Below are 18809 nucleotides of genomic sequence, written 5' to 3' on the forward strand. Positions count from 1 at the left end.
AACTATAATGAAATTGGATACATCTCACATGAGATATTTAACAACTGATGATTTTCGTGTCCTCCAAGCCGTTGAACAAGGTTCTAGAAGTCACGAAGTTGTTCCAACTCCCTTGATTCATCAAATTTCAGGGATGAGATCACAATCAGGTACGAATCGAGCTATTAGTGATTTGGCCAAACTCAGTTTGATTTCAAAGATGAGAAATATCAAATATGATGGCTATAGGTTAACATATAATGGTATTGATTACCTGGCTTTAAAGACTATGCTGAACAGGGATACCGTGTATTCTGTTGGAAACACCATCGGTGTTGGTAAAGAATCTGATATTTATAAAGTGAGCGATAAAAATGGCAAGCCCAGAGTAATGAAGATCCACAGATTAGGAAGAACTTCCTTCCATTCTGTAAGGAATAATAGAGATTATTTGAGGAATTCTAACCAAGGCGCTAACTGGATGCACCTTTCACGTTTGGCCGCTAACAAAGAATATCAGTTTATGTCGATGCTTTATTCAAAGGGCTTCAAGGTTCCTGAACCATTTGATAATTCTCGCCATATCGTTGTGATGGAGCTTATTGAAGGTTACCCAATGAGAAGACTGAGGAAACATAAAAATATACCTAAACTTTATAGTGACCTAATGTGTTTCATCGTTGAGCTAGCCAATAGTGGACTCATCCATTGTGATTTTAATGAATTCAATATTATGATCAAGAACGAAGTAGAAGATGAAAAGGACTGCGGTTTTGTAGTTATTGATTTTCCACAATGTGTATCCATTCAACATCAAGATGCTGACTATTATTTTCAGAGGGATGTTGATTGTATTCGCCGTTTCTTCAAAAAGAAGCTAAAGTACGAACCAAAGCCGGATCCATCAATGCTTGATACTGAAGGTTTTGGAGACGGTTATAAATATGCATATCCAGAATTCAAACGAGACGTTAAAAGAAGTGACAATTTGGATGAATTGGTACAAGCTTCAGGGTTTAGTAAAAAACATCCAGGTGATAGAAGCTTAGAAACTGCCGTCGAAAGCATGAGAAATGCTGTTTATGATTCAGATGAGGGAGTTGAAGTGGAAAGCGGAGAGAACGATAATTCAGAGGTGGATGACTACTATGATTCTGAAATTAATGATGAGAGTTCTGGAGATGATAGCGAAGATGCACAAGAAGAAGAAAATGAACGAATTATAGAGGCACTTTCAAGTGGTGTTGAAAATCTAAAAATGGACAAATTAGGAAACTATATACTAGAGTAGATCAGATACCCGCAAATGCCTGACGAGGCTAACCACATTTGGCTTTCTATATTTTAAGTAGTATGTTCACTAGCACTAAAAAGGTCCTATTTATAAAATCTTATCTATATACATACTAAGTCATACTATATGCAATATTAAACCCCGGTCAGTCATACTCTACTCCGGACCCATCTTCGTCTTCATCTTCGTCTTCATCTTCGTCCTCGTCATTATCAATTTCTATGGGGATATCCTCAAGTTCTAATGGTTCTTTGAATTCTTTATATTGAAGTTCCTGGTCTAGGTTATTATTTAAAGGTGCGAGACTATTATCGTCATGCAAACCATTTTGATTGCTTTTATCCTTATCATCGTCCTCATCACCGTCTGCATCTTCGGCGTCATCAGAGGATTCTTGGCCACTACCATCTGAAAGATCACTTTCTGCCTCGAAATTTTGGTCGTTTTCTTCATCGTCATCCGAAAATAAGCCTGCCTTTTTTTCATCTTGCATTTGACGAGTGGCTTCCTGTAAGATAGATGGCTGGTCATCTGTATTGTCAGTTTGTTGACCTTTGTTCTTAGATTTAGCTTTCAGTTCCTCAGACATAGATTTATCCTTCATTTGCTTTCTTTTAACGTAATCGTCAATTTTTGCATACTCAGTTTGATCTATCATTGAAAACTCGTATTTACTACCGTCTTTAGTCACCAAGGTCGCATTAAATGTTAATCTTGTAATAGATGAATACGTTATAGATTCGATATCAGAAGCATCAAATAATAAAATAGGCTTCTTAAACCCAAAAATTATGTGATCTGGTAAAAAATATAATGTACCTTCTTTAGTCCCCCTATGACATTGCAAATGAAATGAGTTTATTTGTTCAAAATCATCATCTATTGATCTACTAATGATAAATGGGTTCGATATTTTGAAACCAGTCAAAATCGCCTGCTTCCTGATATACTCAACACACTTTTCGAAGTCCGTCACATTAGAATCAAGAAGCCCTAATTTTTTAAATTGGTTTAGAGTATTTTCTTTGTTCAAGGTCATCACCACAGGTTCAGAAAATTTGTTATCTCCACACGATGTGTAAGTCATGAGAAGATATACTAGATTAGGCTTTTCTGGCACCGGTAGGAACGATGCCATTTTAATACTCTTGTTTAGTTGGAAAATGCTCAGTTCTCTTTCATTTTCCTTGAGGAATGTTATCACTGGAGACCCGTCGATATTTGAAAGATAAAATACCAAATCGAGCTTTTTCCTTAGTGGTGACAGTACAGACACACCTTCTAATTTGAATATAGTATTGGTTTCTGAAATTTTATCCGTTTTGAGATGATCAGAAGAGTCTTCAATCCTTGACTTTTTATGATGCCTACTTTTGTCATTGTTACTTTCATTCAGCGCATAAGTGTACAATTCTTCGAATATATCTGATGAGTTTGGTAGCGCCCTAACCACAGAGCCAATTTTTTGTCTGAGAGCCTCTGGCAGTTGATCTAAGAACGATTTCGACATGAAGCTCGTATAATCCTGAAATACGGAAGTTGTCCTTGAACCTGCTTCTCTAACATACCTACATCATTCTTTTGACATTGTTACCACTATTTACTATTGCGCTGTAAGCTCATGTTAGTTATGGAAAAAAAAACGACGCGTCAGTAAACCAGTGGGGTAACCCATTAAAAGGTGTAATAATAAAGAACCAGTTATATTATAATTGTAAAAATAAGCATATCTAATTGAATTACGGGGGAAAAATGTCTTCCCCAGTGAAACAAGAAAAAACTGGCGAGGGTAAATGGGGTGTCTCATGTAATTTTTCATTAAAATGCACAAGTGATCTCTTAATGTCATTTGACAAATCTCTTTGCTGAATGTTCTCAATTGTTGGCTGAACAACTGAGCCTTTAAAGTCTTCATATGATTTGTATAGTGCACCCGAAAGCAACACCCAACTTTTAGAAATAGTACCAATGGGGTCCTTTTGGAATTTTTCGATCGTTAATGTGCTTGTAGCACTTGAATGGTTATTTTCGTCGAGGTTTCTTTCGGAGCTCAGACAGTTAGGAAATTTTTCGCAATCTTGGTAACTATCTGGGCCTACAACTTTTTCTGATAGTATAAATTCTGCCCCTTCGGAGTTGGTATTGTTATCAGATATTTCCCTTAATGCTCGAGCTTTTATTTTGTTCGTCGAACCATCTGTATACTGCTCGAAGTTACTGAACCCCAAATACATATTCTGATTTATATCATTATTGTGCACTTCATTGGCCAATCTTCTCCTATAACTTTTAGCAAACAAGTTATCATATTTTTCACATAACGGAACACCATTCTGTGCAACACCATTTTTCGACAGAAAAGAACCAAACCTGAAATTTCCGCTTTTCTCTACTCTCCTGATATCCCTTTCTTCAAAATTATTCATTGTTATCGACTTAACACAGAACATGTTTGAATCTAGCCCCCTCAAAATGTTTGCACAATTGACACAAATAAATATACCGAAGCTACAAGAAACAAATTGAGGATTAATACTCTTGCATTCAAAACAATTGTTATTGCCAGAAAATTTCTTGGCACGTAACAGTCTCTTTCGATTTTCCGTATCTATACTATTTTCAAACAAACGCATAGCCCGTATAATTTTGGATTGATTTTATTCAATACTGCCCTCTGATTCTTGTATTATAATTCTTAAAAAAAGAAACAGCTATGGTATTATAGCTAATCAATATTGTTTCTACTATGCCTTTTGGGCTTAAACGTCACAAAATCATTGCAAAGGCGGCGCGCACCTACGGAGTTAAGTAAAACTAGCCCGCCAGTATTGGAGTTTTGCTAAGTTAATACAGTATAAGAAAAAGGCAAACTTGAAGATAATCTAAAATGGAAAAAGGACATCTAAATTTTCGATTTTAAATTCTAGAGCTACACTACTGGAGTCATAAAAACTATGAACGCTGGAAACACTTTGGACAGAAAATTCATAACTGAGGGTTCATGGAGGCCTGATTTATTTAAGGGTAAAGTAGCATTTGTCACTGGCGGTGCTGGAACAATATGCCGTGTTCAAACAGAAGCCTTGGTTCTTCTCGGTTGTAAAGCAGCTATTGTAGGAAGAGATCTGGAAAGAACAGAAAAAGCCGCGAAGGGAATTTCTCAGTTGGCAGAAGACAAAGACGCAGTTTTGGCCATCGCAAACGTCGACGTTCGCAACTTTAAAGAAATGGAGAATGCGGTTAAAAAGACGATACAGAAATTTGGAAAGATCGACTTTGTTATTGCTGGCGCTGCTGGAAACTTCGTGTGCGATTTTGCAAACCTCTCTCCAAACGCCTTTAAATCAGTTATTGATATAGATTTACTGGGGAGTTTCAATACCGCGAAGGCATGCCTGAAGGAGCTAAAAAAGTCGAAGGGTTCCATCTTATTCGTCTCTGCTACTTTTCATTACTATGGTGTGCCATTTCAAGGCCATGTCGGTGCTGCTAAAGCTGGAATTGATGCTTTGGCTAAAAATTTAGCGGTCGAGTTGGGCCCTTTGGGTATACGTTCAAATTGCATTGCTCCGGGAGCTATTGACAATACAGAAGGCCTGAACAGATTGGCCGGGGGGGAATTTAAGGAAAAGGCTCTCGCAAAAATACCGTTGCAAAGACTAGGGTCAACAAGGGACATAGCGGAATCTACAGTTTACATTTTTTCGCCCGCTGCATCGTATGTCACTGGTACTATCTTAGTGGTCGATGGTGGTATGTGGCATTTAGGAACTTATTTTGGACATGAGTTGTTTCCAGAATCCTTGATGAAGGGTATGATCTCCAAATTGTAATACGTATATGTTTTGAGTATTATTATTATATGAAACTTTCTTATATGCTTTTTGATAGTTAATTGTATATTCGATGAACTTTATATACAATGAGCTTACTACCGCTGTTAATTTTCTTACAACAATGATCTGTATGTTAGCCTTTTATTCTTTTCTCGTTTAATCAAGGAAAAAAAATCATGTGCTTGCATTCATTTGGTCGACGGTTTTTTTAAATGCTAACTGATCACTAGAATAATGAGGATCGTTTTCAAAGTGTTCGATCTCAGAATGTAATCTTTTGACATTTTTAATGTCAATCTCTTCTAAGTGGTTTGAAGTGAATCCCTCTGATGATATATTTACTGAAACTTCATTATCACCTTCAAGACTATTTTCGAAACTAGAATGATCGGGTTGATTTTCTTCCTCAATTTCTAGCATGTCTTGAATGAAAGGAATATCAGCTGCCTTTTTCAAAATGCTACCATAAGTTTGAACCAAGTATTTGTTTAAAATGGTGAAGTTCGTTCTATTGTTATTCGCGCTCACTCTAACGTTACTGACGTTGCTACTATAAGTGCCATTATTCTCCTCTCTTCTGTTATGATGATTACCTTGATATGCTCTGCATTCCGTTATGATAATACGGAAAAAATCTTGAATGCATGAATTTGCAAGGTTGTTTTTATCTATGTTCTCCTGGAACAGTTTAAAAACTGAGGCATATAAATTTTTGGAAATCATATATCGATGATAGTATTTGTCATCGAGACACATAATGTTTTTAATGCACCTTACCGCTGTCAACCTCAGCTGCAACATATGATTACCGCCAACAAGTTCGCTGACCGAATCTAATATGCCATTTTCTAGTATGAATCTCCGGGATAAAACACGATCGTGTTCAGTGCACACAAATGATACTAATTTTATTAAATGAATTAGCAAAAGATCGTCTTTTTTAGCCTTTTCTATTTTTCCACTCATTTCTGGAGTGGTAGCCTTTTTAATCAATGGTCCAAACAGTATTGGAGCAATCTTGTTATAAAAATTTGCAAAGTATTCCATTACTTGAAATTCCGATTCGGATTCTGCCTCTAAATTATTCATATCATCACCGTTATAGTGATAGTTGTTTAAGTTAGTTGAATCTGAGTTTAAACCATAACCGAAATTTGGGAAATCTTCCGATGTGTTTTTTGATTCATAACCAGACCTGCCCATGAGATCATACGAACCTTCACCGTTACCAAGGCATCCTTCTGGATGAAGCAATGTGTTTAGCGCTTGCACAACTTGTTCTCTCAATCCCGGGCTCCTATCGGAAAGGAGGATCGTTGAAAGTATTGACAGTAGCTTAGAATCAGTGCTTGTGCTGTAATCGTGGGGATTGCTCCGAAGGGAAGACTTCACATTAGATGCTAATTTGTGTTGTTGTTTGAAAGAATCTTCATTTTGAACGTTGTGAATCAACAAAATGTCGTGTTCAATTATGGTAATAATCGTATCCGTAGCAAGAATCCGAGCATTACTATCCGTTTCCATATGAAATGCATAATCTAGAACTTTGAATAGACCTTTTCGAACAAGTGTCTTATAAAATTTGGAACGATCAACTGCATCTAAATTGATCGACATTTGTACGCATTGTTGCAGAAGTCTGATGCCGTCTTTCCGTTTCTCTACAAACTTCTCTCTTATTGAGGGACTATCTGGAAGGGTATTGGTATTATAAAGCTCTATTAGTCTGTCCAAAAACGTTCCTACCTGAAGAAAGTCAATGATACATGTTTCTAAATCCATCACAATTTCTGAGATTAAGTTAAAATTATGATCGTCTAAAAATCGCACGAGCACCACATCTTTTAAGAACTGTAGACGGAAACACTTCTTCATTATTACTTTAAGGTCTTCATTTTCCAATGGAATAACTTCTTTGAAGTTGGGGCCTTTTGAACCCAAATATTTTCTATGATTAGCCTTTGATGTTGGGTATTCCGTGTCGTATTCTAAGATCCCAACTATTCCCATGATTCTATCGTCCTCCACCATTGATTCCAATATATCCCTTTGGTTGTAAAGAATTAAAGTCTTGATTATATTACTTAACAAGAATAAATCTTTCGGTATTTTTTTTTCTTCCGCTTTGTGGAAATGTGATATCAAAGTATCGATGTAATTGGACTGGAGAATAAACTCAATGGTTTCATTTTTCAAGAAATCGAAAGACGTATTCTCATTTAAGATCTTTAGAGCTTCTAGTAAAGTTTGGCCATTTTGTTCAGAGTCGTTAGAGGGTAAAGTCACCGGACCTGTTATAATGTCGTGAACAGATCCAAGTCCATTGTCGCTAGATTTAACGGTAACTAAGGAAATATTCGATTCTATGTTCCTTTGGACGTGGACAATGAATTCGCATAGGGTATCACATCCCATACTCTCTTCGAAACTCAGAGCTATATCTTTCCCTCCCAAATCTTTCCAAACGATAAGCGTTTCTTCCTGCCGTTGGTATTCAATATTTCCTTCAAGTTTAGATTTTAATAGAGTTTCAGTCGGGGAGTCCTCATCAGAGACAACAAGGTACGCAAATTTGCTTTCATCCACCTCCCCTATACAAAACCCTGTCCCTGTGTCTTTCCATTCGTTATTTTCTAGAATGTAGACTTTTACTCTCTTTGGTTCAGTGTTAACCGAAGTGGTTTGTTCGCTATCCTCATCCATCGGAGTTGGAGAAGTTGTTGGCGTACCTGGTAATGACATTACTCGTATTCTACGTAAGTCTTGAATCTTTCTGCCAGAACACTCGTTTTGACTGCGGACAATAATATCGTTTTTACCTAATAATGAGAAACAAGTGAGTTCTCGATGAATTGTAATATTAATGTAATATGTTCTTTGTTTTTTTTTTTTTCAGTATGCGCGGGTCTTGAAAGTAATAGATCCTTTTGATTTACGTCAAGGGAGGTCGGAAAAATATTGTAAACTATGTTGCTATTGCAAACAATCTCTACTGCGCAATTCTGGTTATATCAACCTTGTAATTGCCCTTTGGGAAGAAGTGCTGGTTGGTCTTTCTTTTGTTTCTTCTTCGGATGAAACACCAAAGAAAAAAAAGACAGATAGAAAAAAGAAAAGATGGCGCGTCAGAAAAAGAAACGATAATTCTATATCAGCATAAAAAAGAATCAGGATAGGTAATTGTTCACAAAGTAAGCGGTTATATAACATTATTTATGTTTCGGAGTTATAGATGTGATGGCTTCCATCACAATTTTAATATTTGGTCTGTGGATTCATATCCAAATGGCTCAAAGCCGTATTTATTAGCGAAATCTCGAGGAATGAATCTTCCCCCAACATAATGAGTTGTAAAGTTTTCTCTAATATGGTTGCTGCACGGTTTAGGCACGGTTAGAGAAACAAGTACGGCAGGGTTGATTGAGGGCTGTGAGATAGGACCTTTGTCAACGTCCCAGCCTGTGGGGACGTCCACTGAAACGATTGGGATACGATCTTGTAGTTTGCATAGTTCTTCGACAATGCTCTTGAATGGTTCTCTCATGGGGGGTTTGAAACTAAAGCCAAATATAGCATCCACAATACACAAAGTCTTTTCTGGCTTCAAATATTCCAGCCAGTTTTCCTCATCCTGAGATAGTATTGGAACTTTGAAGAAATTCAACTGGTGGACTAGTTGTTTGTAGAACTCAGTGCGCTCGCTCCTCTTGGGGTAATAAACAATAGGGTTGTAACCAAAAAGTTTTAGATGTCTTGCGCACACAAGGCCATCTCCACCATTGTTACCTGGGCCGGCTATAACAAATACATGCTTCCCCCTTTCCGTTTCAGTCTTTCCGCTCAGGGGAAACTGCCGACATACAGCCTGTGCGACACTAAACCCAGCTAATTCCATAAGCTGTTGTAAAGTGAATCCGATTTGAGGACCCATCAATTCTTTGTCAATTTCAGCAGCAAGCTTTGATGAAACAACTTTCAACGCAGACATTCTTTTTTACAACAATTATACACCACTGTTTGAGATTTGATTTTTTAACAGTTTTATCCTTTTGGTAATAAGGATATCATAATCAATCACTTCTGGTCATTCCGTGCTCTTTGCATATTTTTTTTCATATATATATATATACTTGGGTTGATTCTCCATCCTTATTTTCATCGCCCCTTGTTCGCTCGTAGCGATGAAAAATAATCAATTGTGAGGCCTTATGTTAACGTAGCGTTAATCTTTAGAGGGCAGTTGCAAAAGAAAGAAGTTTGCTGTTTGGGTGGTTACCTGAAGGAAAACCCCTTTGTATTTTCTACATCAGGAAAAAAAAATCATTAGTTCGTAGTTACATAATAACGTCCGTTCATTATAAAAGAATACAAGAAAAAGTAAGAAAGTAAATGACACTGTTAAAGGTTGATTCTACCACTGGTCTAAACTAAAATCAAAATATAAGGCAAAATACGTTTAACGTTATTATTGTGTCACCTTTGTAAATCTCTTAGCATACTCCGAACACAGCCCATGTCCTCGATTAACATTTTCCTTAACCACTGCGTCTCTTGGCGTTGTAATTCCAATTCCCTTTCCAATTGTACAATTCTTTGTCCTTTCTCGGATATGATAGCATCATAAGCTTCTTTCAAAGGGCGTACCACAGCTTCTGTATCTATAGACGCCATATTATTCGGAGGATTTAGATCAACTTTCATCTGGGTGTTGGTTGTGTTTAGATTGGTATCCGGACCATCATTTATTAACGCACCTTCTGCTGTACTTGTCATTGGTCTTTGCCTCTTATTCGTATTTGTTAGTTGTAGAAGTTCTTCTACTGCCTCGTCGTCCAGTGTATTAACGTCTAATGAACCCAATGACCTTCGTTTCCATGAATGGGATCCATTATTTGTCATTGTATTATAGCCCATATTATTACCAGAAGTGTTAGGGTTTAGGTCTGTATGGCTCAGACCAAATTCGAATCCACCTGAACCAGGACTGGTTGGCTGTGTATAATACCCTGTTAATGAACGAGAATTGACATCTTGGGATAGCGTTTGCAGTCGCTTTTGTAGCTGCTGAGATAATGAGGGATCAAAAAGCATATTGGCACCTGGGTTGTTTATCGTTGTGTTACCAAATGTGCTCGTATCTGCCATGTTATTCCTCTCTTTATTGTTATTTTTATTATTTTTTCCATTTTTAACATTCTTAGCCACTCTAGTGCCTCTTTTTTTTGTTCGATTGTTCGTCAAGTTTTTATTTCCATAGTTTTTGATGTTGTTTCCATTTCCGATGTTACCATTACTTCCATTATTGTTCCCATTGTTTGTTCCTTGCAAATCAGATGGAGAACCCTTGGTGGATGTATTTAAAGAGTTCCCCTTTCTACGTCCTTGAGTCAAAATCTGGCCCGTTTGGGGATCGAATACGCCAAATATGCTCATGGAGACTAGTCGCCATAATTCGTCGTTTTCCAACTCTGAGTCTGTCTTGATTTGCCAAAGTCTTCCATCCAAGCGACGGAAATATTTTGCGTAAGGGCTTGCCTCAAAACTTAGTTCAAGTTCCTTAATGATTTGTTGAAATCTCTGGTATAATTCGATTGCCGATTTCGGTGACGTTGATCTATCGTCAATCGATCCGGACGATAGTGTAGCGTTATACAGTTTTGATATCTTGGCAAAAAGTTGAGAATATTGAGCTTGTGTGTAAATTCCATTTGACGTTGTGCTAGAGTTTGCATTGTTGGCGGTGTTGGTAGGATTGCTTGTATTGCTTATGGCTGAGGTGGAACTTGAATTACCATTCGGCGTTACATTGGCACTATCAGAGTTAGTTTTCGCCAGCGCACTGCTACCGGCGCTAGTTATAATCTCATCGATATTAGGTGTACTATCAGACCCCATCAACCCTGATGGATTAGCAATCCCTGTTCCTGCCATCCCATTAACCATACCAGACGGTGTGTTCGTTGCTGTCTGCGGCGAGTTCGTAACACTTTGTAAAGAAGCGCCACTAATGACAGACTCATTTGAGAGTAAATTATAAGCTCTAATTATAAATACATCTAGCTTGGTTTGGTGATGCATGATGTAAGTTTAACCTTTTCGTCCAATATTCTTCGTGTTCCTAGGTCCCTTTTGACTTCTGGTTGTTCTCCCATCCAGTCTACGGGTGAGAATGTGAAGAAAGCCGAATACAAACTCTAAGCACCTTTTTAGATGCGTCAATGATTACTATGTTTAACGGACAACCACTACAGTAGTCGCGGTACTTGAAGGAGAGAAGTCGTGAAAATTTTATTCTGGCCGAGCTGTTTAGAAAAATGAAAGTATAAAAATATTACCCGTGCGGAAGTTCCTTTAAGAAGGCATTCATATAAGCGACAAGTTTAGTATTAACAATGGAAGCTTGAAGAAATCAAACATTTTTTTAGCGCCGATCGCTTATGTTTAACTTGTTGTTGTAGCATAGAGTTGAAAATATTACATTGAAGTTGATACCGATATATACTTCTATAAAAATGAGTTGTGGAATAAAAGTAGGGCTAATACATATAATGGGGAGAATATCCCAAATTGGAGTTTTGAAAACAGGGAAAGGAATAAAAGTAAGCAGTATAAAGATAAAGATATTCTCTCTTCAAATTGATAGGCCTCCTAAGCACTTGGCACTTTGATTACCATAATCACACTAAAGAATAAAATTCGGTAGTGGAAGCTTTCCCTCTCAGTCTTGCCCGCATTGGCGTAAACAAAATGAAATAAATGGTCCACTGAAATCGATAAGAAAAGTTTCGGTTGCTATGAAAGCAATTTATAGGTTCCATAATGATGGTAAAAGAGAGATGGCGGGTTTTAGTCATAGTACAATTCAATGTTAGAGGAAAACAAAAAATAACTGATATATGCACGTTGTAATGTAATAGTAAAAGACAATTCAGAATAATTGAAGAGAGAAAAGTATTGTTATTGTTATTATTAGTCGGTTTAGAAAAAATTATTATAACAAATAATAAAAGAAAAAAAAAATGCGACAGAAATTATTATTCTTATTATAGTGAGGAAAAAGGAATAAAATAATGCATATTTGACATATGCAAGACAAAAAGAAGATGTTTGCAAAAACATTCTTTAGTTCTTTATATGGCCAACATTAGAGTTATAACTTGAAAGCATATTTACATTAGGATTTGGATTATTAGTACCTCCTCTCCTGCTATTTGGTCCTCTAACGCCCAATGGGTTTTTCGAAAAGCTCAACCTTATACCTCCTTTACTGCTTACTGTAGAGCGAGGTAATTGTCTGCCATATAATTCGGCTAACGCTCTTGTCGCAAAACTAACGTCATCGAATTCAACAAAACACATTGGTCCATGGCTATGACCATTAGATGTGGTATTCTTATTTCTGAATGACAATCTCCTAAAACCTTCCTGGCCAGAAAACAACTGTCTCAGTTCTTGTTCAGTAGCATCTGAGGGTAAGTTCCCTACATAAAGAGTATTACAAGGCGGATTTTGGTCAGCTGGGTTGGCAGGAGGTGGGATTCTCGCTAGTAGCGATAAATCTGCTTGAGAAATTGAGGTAGATCCGGTGATATTGGAGGATAGTGACGTAGTGGAATTATTCTTGTGTGAATTTCTACTTGAACTTAGCCTTGCAGGTGGTGCTTTCTGAGGGGTGTTGCTCTGATTCACAGGATACATATGCTCAGGTTGGGGTTGTTGCATAAATCTGTTCTGCTTTTGAGGTGTAAGGTTCATATCAGAAGAGTTAACCATGTTTGACATGTGCTGCGTTTGAGAAGACATTAGGCCATATGGGGGCAATGAATTTGATGAGGTTAAGGAAGCGTTGATTGCATTGCCAATTTGCATCATCGGCTGCTGAGAGCTGACAGAAAGGGCGGCGTTCGAGCCAGTGTTGCTAGCCCCATTATTGGGGTTTGCATTGGCATTCGCATTTGTGTTACTATTAGTAGGTGCAATAACTGCCGATGGTGCAGAAGGTAAAAAGAACGAAGAACCATGTTGAGATGCAGAAGTATTTCCCCATTCTAAAGTTGGCGTAGATGGTTGAGGAGTGCTCATGTAACCATTGATGCTGGATGGTATACCACTTGAACCCCATATCTTTTCATTTATTTCGGTGTTATCTCTTAGAAGAAAGGATTTACCCATGTCAGATGTTGGGATTGATGGTTCCACGGACAAATCTTGATGTGAATGATTAGAATGCAACCCAATAACCTGTCCTTGTGAAGATAACGGCACTGAAGAATTCATTTGTTGTTGATTAGATTGTTGTGGTGAATGTTTTTGAGAAGAGTGTTGTTGCTGTTGTTGTTGTTGTTGTTGCTGCTGCTGGGATGATTGTTGTTGTTGCTGGGATGATTGTTGAGCTAAAGAAGAATCGTTGGAAAATGGATCACTAAATGAAAATCTTGACCTTTGTGATAGTAAACTTGGCCTTTTTATGCCAGAGTTTGGTTTATTCAACCTCGAAGAGTCATTGAAAATTGTAGATGATGGAAAAGAAACTAAATTTTTGGTTGTTTCATCTATTATTTCAACGGTAGTTTTATTTGGAAAACTAGGCCCAAATAGCTCACTCTTCGAATTCAAAATAACAGCGTAATTAATGGCCAGGTTCAATAGTTCAAATCTAGCAATAATACACATATCATGTTCGTCTTCCAATGAGGCAGAAACAATGTTTGTCGAAGAATTTCTTCTCAGTAAAGCTATACTTTTCACCCCCTCAGCAAGAGCAAAAATTGCGTAGCATTCTCTAAGGGTAATATCTTTGGGTACGTTTGACAATTTTAGACTGTAACTACCCTTGATGTTATTTTCGTGGCCATTAGTATTACTGCTTGTCATGTCCTGAGGCATGACATTACTTCCGAGAGCAAGCGTATTGAGCATAGATGATATGGCTAAGGGCGAGTTCGTGTCATTCAAATACAAGTCTCCACTGGTACTTCCTCTACCGGGCGCTTCATGAGGGTGTGAAGACGTGTTCAAATTCAAACTGGAACGATGGCTGGGGGAAATATTGTGTGCATTGGTGGCAGTTGACACGATGTTGTCGTTACTGGACGCAAATGACCCTGTTTGATCGAAATAAACTGAACTTTGCATGCCTAGAAATGTAAGTATTTCCTGTAGAATTTTGATGAATGAAAGCTGATTATAGAAAAAGAAGGTTTCAGATACCTGTAGCTCAAAAGAAATAAATGGTGATAAAGAAAATTTCAACTCAAATTAATTCAGTTGAAGAAAAATGCTTTGGTAGCAAAAGAAAATATGGAAAGGGAAATAGGAACGGAAAGTCTTTGAAGTACACACGGCTTATTTTCTCTTTAATGCTAGATGATTGAACAAAGAGAAGACTGACACGTAAAAAATGTGGTTTCAGATTAAAAAACTGTGCGTGACCAGCGTTTGAAGCCTTTTCTTTTTTGGAGGACTGTGTTTACTTTGTGATGGTTAATTCAATCAGGTGGTTACACTTGTTTATTCCGACTTACTTGGTCGTGTTTGTTTTTTTCTTTGACCTCTCATGTCCGAAGGTCCAAAACAACAAGAAAAAAGCAGCATTCTGTTACCCTGATTTAAGGCGGGTATTCATTACGATCTTCGTGAGAGAATAAGAATACTAAATAATTCGGAGTTTTGCGTAAAAGCTGTTATATAATATTAGAAGTGCTGTCAATAGAAGCCCGTTATTCTTCTTCTTTTTATTCTGCTAATTAGTTAGGTATATAGAAGAAAATTTAAGAAGTTTATAGGTTCTTGAATAAAAAAGCTAACTGGAAGTTTGATCACAACAAGTGGGAAATACCGACCAACGCGACTCTTGTTGGCCAGTTATTCCTGTATCTGAAGCGGGTGATTCATCCATACACAGCATTTCAAGCTCAAAAATGACGCTCTTGACCATGTTTGAGTATTTTATCTCTTGCTGCAGTAACTTTTTGGCACCCTCATCCTGACCAGGAGATGGCGCGGAGATGATATTATCTTGAGCAATTGGCGTTACTGCATTGAACGAGGGTAGGTCGTTGTAGCTAAGATGATATTTAGGGTCCGGGATTGATGAAACCGTGGTCGCGTTACTGGTCGTACTGCAGTTCGACCAACGACGCTCCCACGAGGTGAACTTTGTATCTTGGAAAGGAAATATACTATCTTTAGAAAGGTTACGGATATCATCGTTGAAGAGTTCCGAAAGTTGCGAATTTAGAGGGCTAGATGTTTGAATGGCTTGATCTATCATTATTTTGGACTCAGGTCTCTGATCCATATCAAAATCAAGTCCAGGTTGAGGTTCAGCTTTAGTATTTTCAACTGGGGCACTTTGATAAATAGTTGCGGAGTGCGGTTCTTTAAAACGAAAGTCTCTTATCAATGGCAGTTTTTTTTGTTCTTTTAACTTCTTGTCGTCCCTTTTGCAATTATCTTTTTCTGCTTCTTTTGACTTTTCTTTATCTTTTTTATTTGGATTCTTCCTTTTATTCTTGGCCATTTTCTCCAAAAACTTCTTTCTTTCTTCACCAAAGGTCTTTACATTTTCCTTTTCCCTTTTAGTATCTATTTGGTTACCATTTCCACTTTTTAACTTATTCTTCGTTACTTGCCTGTCTTTGGGTAGTTTCACCTCGTACTTTTTGAAACCAATGATTTGATCAACTTTATTCATTATAACAACGATCGGTTGTTTTTTCTCTTAGTACAAGTTAATGGATGGAATAGCACGACCTTATATTTTGTGTCCTTTAATTAAACTAGTGTTATTTATACGGCTGGTTGTGGCCGGGAAATAATTTCGGCGGCTATTTATGTCGACAGCCCCGCACTTCTTCCTTTGCAACACAACCCGCAAGTATATTGAGACCGAACACGCTACTTCATATTAAACACGAATAACAGTATATGGTGTGTAATAATCACTGTAGCTTTCAGTAAACTAATAAAAATAATCGTTATATTATCATTACGTAAAGTATACAGAAACAAAAGCATTAAAGATGGGTAAAAATAGCAGAAAAGATACTACTCATGTAAGACCTTATTCTTAAGGTTTAAAATATCAGGATCAGCGGTACTTGAAAGATTCATCGAAGGATTGGTTTCGTCTATGGCGTAGTTTCTTGGGACAGTGTATTGGTCCTTCATTCCATATTCGTAATTCTTTTTTCCTTCAGTATCCTGGCTGGCAACTGGAATATCTGCTGGTGATCCGCGTACGTGGGCGGTGTACGAGGAAGTAGAACTGTTAAATTTTTCATCTCTTATCATGTGTTCGTTGTACCTGTCTAAAGGAGCAGCCTGTGGGTGCATCATATTTGGATCGCTATTATCGGTACCATAGGAAGAAATATCGTTCCACGCTCTAATATGGTGAGGCTCGCTTTGAGGCGAACCTGCACCTGGTATATGCTGAGCAAAAGAACCATGGAAATGTGGCATGGATGTATCTTGACAACCAACGGGGATATTCTTGCTGTTCATTCTTGCCTCGATCATATTGCTAGCATCAAAACTTGCCAAAGTAGATCTAGTAATATTATCTTTGTCAGTTACTTTTTTGTTTCTAACTTTGCCACAACCTGGTATGCCAACGCTGCCAGCACCTGTATTTAAAGTGGGACCAGGGCACTCATTTGGCAATATCCCAGAGTGCTGTTTATGAGATGAAAAGCGCGTATCACGAGGAGGGTATTGAAGGTTGTTTGGCTTATTAGGCCGTGAGGTGTCGGCTACTTTGTCCTTTTCCAAGTTCATATTGATATCGTCATTGCTGGAATAAGCCTGAGCGGATTGGCCCAAACCTAGCATTCTGTCATAAGATTTTTCTGTATGGTAGCCGAAGCCGTGCTGTGTAGCAGAAGACTCTTTGTTTGATTCATTACTAGCAAAATAGAGCGATGAGAGGAAAAGAGTTAGTAAGATATGGACGATAAATTAAAATATGAAATTATAAGACAGCTTCTTTTTACTAGATGGTATCCGTTATATTAATTGACATTTATTATTATCATAGGCTGAAAATTAGAGAAAATTACAGTGGAGTGAAATATTAAAAATTAGGAGAATATCAGTGCAGTGTGTTAGTATTAGGTAGAAAAGGTATTAACAAAAAAGTGGGGGAAATTATCGCTGCAGTCCCCTTCCTTTACGTTTCTTGGACTATTGGTATGAGGATAAAGGAAAGAAAAAAAATTTCATGTCTCTCTAAGATACGACAGGGACGTTCTGTTCAGTGTAGATACGTTCTTCTTGTATCTGGTTCGGTTCATCGCCTGCGTTGGTGACGGTTCTCTTCTTTGCCCTCAATTTCTTGAAGAACTTGCCACTACTATGTAGTTGGGGCTGTTGAACGGTTGTTACAGGAACAGAGGAAGGCAGTCCTTCGTTTGTTGGCACAGGGGTCAAAGTCTGTGAGTCTGTCGTCTTGGTAGAGACAAAACTGCGGTCGTAGACGTACTCGTTTCTTTTGTGTATAACTACCATGGCAGTAGAGCAAATTGCGTTCACTATTAACAGAAAAACTGTAGTCCAAATGAGCCCAAAGTTTTTGGGACCTAGTCTAGCATCGCGATTTTCGTGGTGGAATGCCTTCACTGCCTTGGCGTAACACCCTGTATAGAGACAAGCGGAAAGGGTCATGAAAAAAAGAGTAATCCAGCTCGTAGCAGTCGCCACAGATGCAGTGCGTCTTGTGTATCTGATCACACTGGTGGTGACTGAGGCTAGCGTGATCAATAAGAAAAAGAGCGCGATCAAGAGCATCGCCCAGCCTACTCTTGAAAGGTAGTAATAAGTATTTCTGTTGTTTAAAAAACTTGCGGGCATGAGAGGAGAACTACCAAAGTTGTCCCTGGGCGAGAACGGCTGAGCCGCCATTTTAGAAGAGCAATTTACGGCCAAGCCGCGACTCTCCCAGCCACACCAGTTATAATTATACCATCTGGTCACGGAAGGCGCCGAGTTAAAACCCGAAGTGGATGCCTGAAACCAATAAAAGTTCTTCAATACTCCTGTGTTTCTACCACCGGCTAGTATTAAAAAAAATGTCAACAATGTAGCACCTAGTAGAAAGAAAAGGTTAATAAAGTACACAAACTTTTTGTAGGACATTGGGTATTTGGAATTGGAAATATATTATTTTATACTTAGTGCTTGTTGCGATAGAAGTAATAATTGTTAATGCTGTGTTACAGAATAGTAAAAGTTTACTGTTAACTACGAAAGTTAAAGAATTCATAAATACAAGTCTACTAATGTGAATGGCCTCTCTGGCCTGGTAATTGGCTCAGTATTCGGTAAATGTTTTTATATTAAAAGAAAGGGATAACAGTGAGGGGAAAGAGAATAACAACCTTGTATTTCCATCCGTTCATCCCACTTCCAGAAGATGGTATTGAACAGTAGGAACCACGGGGGTAACAAGATGCGACGATAAACAGGGATACCCTTCGCAATACAGCCCCTCCCTTAAAAAGCGCTTTGGAAATATTTCGTTCTAGAAGCCTCCTCTTTGATATCTTTCCAACCCGAGCTGTGCGGCTGTGCGGCTGTGCGGGCCAGGGGTTCTTGTGTCATTTCGAGGAGTCTGTGTACTGCGGTGCTAGTGCTTATTTGTCTCACGATTCAACGCATAAGGAGGAATTAGTGTTAACTTCTGCCATATTCTGCAAGGT

At 38.0% G+C, this 18809-nt stretch overlaps 11 protein-coding genes across 11 annotated transcripts; 2 read left to right on the forward strand and 9 right to left on the reverse strand.

Annotated features, from left to right (window-relative positions):
• Positions 1–7: 7 nt before the first annotated feature.
• RIO2 (protein kinase RIO2) lies at positions 8–1270 on the forward strand (the record flags this gene model as incomplete). Its single annotated transcript, XM_056225191.1, has 1 exon — positions 8–1270. One exon carries the CDS (start codon positions 8–10, stop codon positions 1268–1270), a length of 1263 nt encoding a protein of 420 aa, XP_056079034.1.
• Positions 1271–1418: 148 nt separating this feature from the next.
• On the reverse strand, positions 1419–2783 carry RTT106 (Rtt106p; the record flags this gene model as incomplete). Its single annotated transcript, XM_056225192.1, has 1 exon — positions 1419–2783. One exon carries the CDS (start codon positions 2781–2783, stop codon positions 1419–1421), a length of 1365 nt encoding a protein of 454 aa, XP_056079035.1.
• A 229-nt stretch (positions 2784–3012) lies between these two features.
• SPS18 (Sps18p) lies at positions 3013–3906 on the reverse strand (the record flags this gene model as incomplete). Its single annotated transcript, XM_056225193.1, has 1 exon — positions 3013–3906. The coding sequence occupies one exon, from the start codon at positions 3904–3906 to the stop codon at positions 3013–3015; it is 894 nt and encodes a 297-aa protein (XP_056079036.1).
• Positions 3907–4227: 321 nt separating this feature from the next.
• On the forward strand, positions 4228–5106 carry SPS19 (2,4-dienoyl-CoA reductase (NADPH); the record flags this gene model as incomplete). The annotated part of the gene is made up of 1 exon (XM_056225194.1): positions 4228–5106. The coding sequence occupies one exon, from the start codon at positions 4228–4230 to the stop codon at positions 5104–5106; it is 879 nt and encodes a 292-aa protein (XP_056079037.1).
• Positions 5107–5283: 177 nt separating this feature from the next.
• On the reverse strand, positions 5284–7851 carry PSY2 (Psy2p; the record flags this gene model as incomplete). Its single annotated transcript, XM_056225195.1, has 1 exon — positions 5284–7851. One exon carries the CDS (start codon positions 7849–7851, stop codon positions 5284–5286), a length of 2568 nt encoding a protein of 855 aa, XP_056079038.1.
• Positions 7852–8356: 505 nt separating this feature from the next.
• Positions 8357–9097, reverse strand: NNR1 (NADHX epimerase; the record flags this gene model as incomplete). The annotated part of the gene is made up of 1 exon (XM_056225196.1): positions 8357–9097. The coding sequence occupies one exon, from the start codon at positions 9095–9097 to the stop codon at positions 8357–8359; it is 741 nt and encodes a 246-aa protein (XP_056079039.1).
• A 485-nt stretch (positions 9098–9582) lies between these two features.
• GCR2 (Gcr2p) lies at positions 9583–11187 on the reverse strand (the record flags this gene model as incomplete). Its single annotated transcript, XM_056225198.1, has 1 exon — positions 9583–11187. One exon carries the CDS (start codon positions 11185–11187, stop codon positions 9583–9585), a length of 1605 nt encoding a protein of 534 aa, XP_056079040.1.
• Positions 11188–12231: 1044 nt separating this feature from the next.
• Positions 12232–14244, reverse strand: WHI3 (mRNA-binding protein WHI3; the record flags this gene model as incomplete). The annotated part of the gene is made up of 1 exon (XM_056225199.1): positions 12232–14244. The coding sequence occupies one exon, from the start codon at positions 14242–14244 to the stop codon at positions 12232–12234; it is 2013 nt and encodes a 670-aa protein (XP_056079041.1).
• Positions 14245–14911: 667 nt separating this feature from the next.
• Positions 14912–15805, reverse strand: SLZ1 (Slz1p; the record flags this gene model as incomplete). Its single annotated transcript, XM_056225200.1, has 1 exon — positions 14912–15805. The coding sequence occupies one exon, from the start codon at positions 15803–15805 to the stop codon at positions 14912–14914; it is 894 nt and encodes a 297-aa protein (XP_056079042.1).
• A 353-nt stretch (positions 15806–16158) lies between these two features.
• Positions 16159–16944, reverse strand: SMKI14G1320 (uncharacterized protein; the record flags this gene model as incomplete). Its single annotated transcript, XM_056225201.1, has 1 exon — positions 16159–16944. The coding sequence occupies one exon, from the start codon at positions 16942–16944 to the stop codon at positions 16159–16161; it is 786 nt and encodes a 261-aa protein (XP_056079043.1).
• A 396-nt stretch (positions 16945–17340) lies between these two features.
• SMKI14G1330 (uncharacterized protein) lies at positions 17341–18246 on the reverse strand (the record flags this gene model as incomplete). Its single annotated transcript, XM_056225202.1, has 1 exon — positions 17341–18246. One exon carries the CDS (start codon positions 18244–18246, stop codon positions 17341–17343), a length of 906 nt encoding a protein of 301 aa, XP_056079044.1.
• Between the last annotated feature and the right edge of the window lie 563 nt (positions 18247–18809).

The sequence above is a fragment of the Saccharomyces mikatae genome (assembly GCF_947241705.1).
Source record: "Saccharomyces mikatae IFO 1815 strain IFO1815 genome assembly, chromosome: 14".
NCBI classification, from domain to species: Eukaryota; Fungi; Ascomycota; class Saccharomycetes; order Saccharomycetales; family Saccharomycetaceae; genus Saccharomyces; species Saccharomyces mikatae.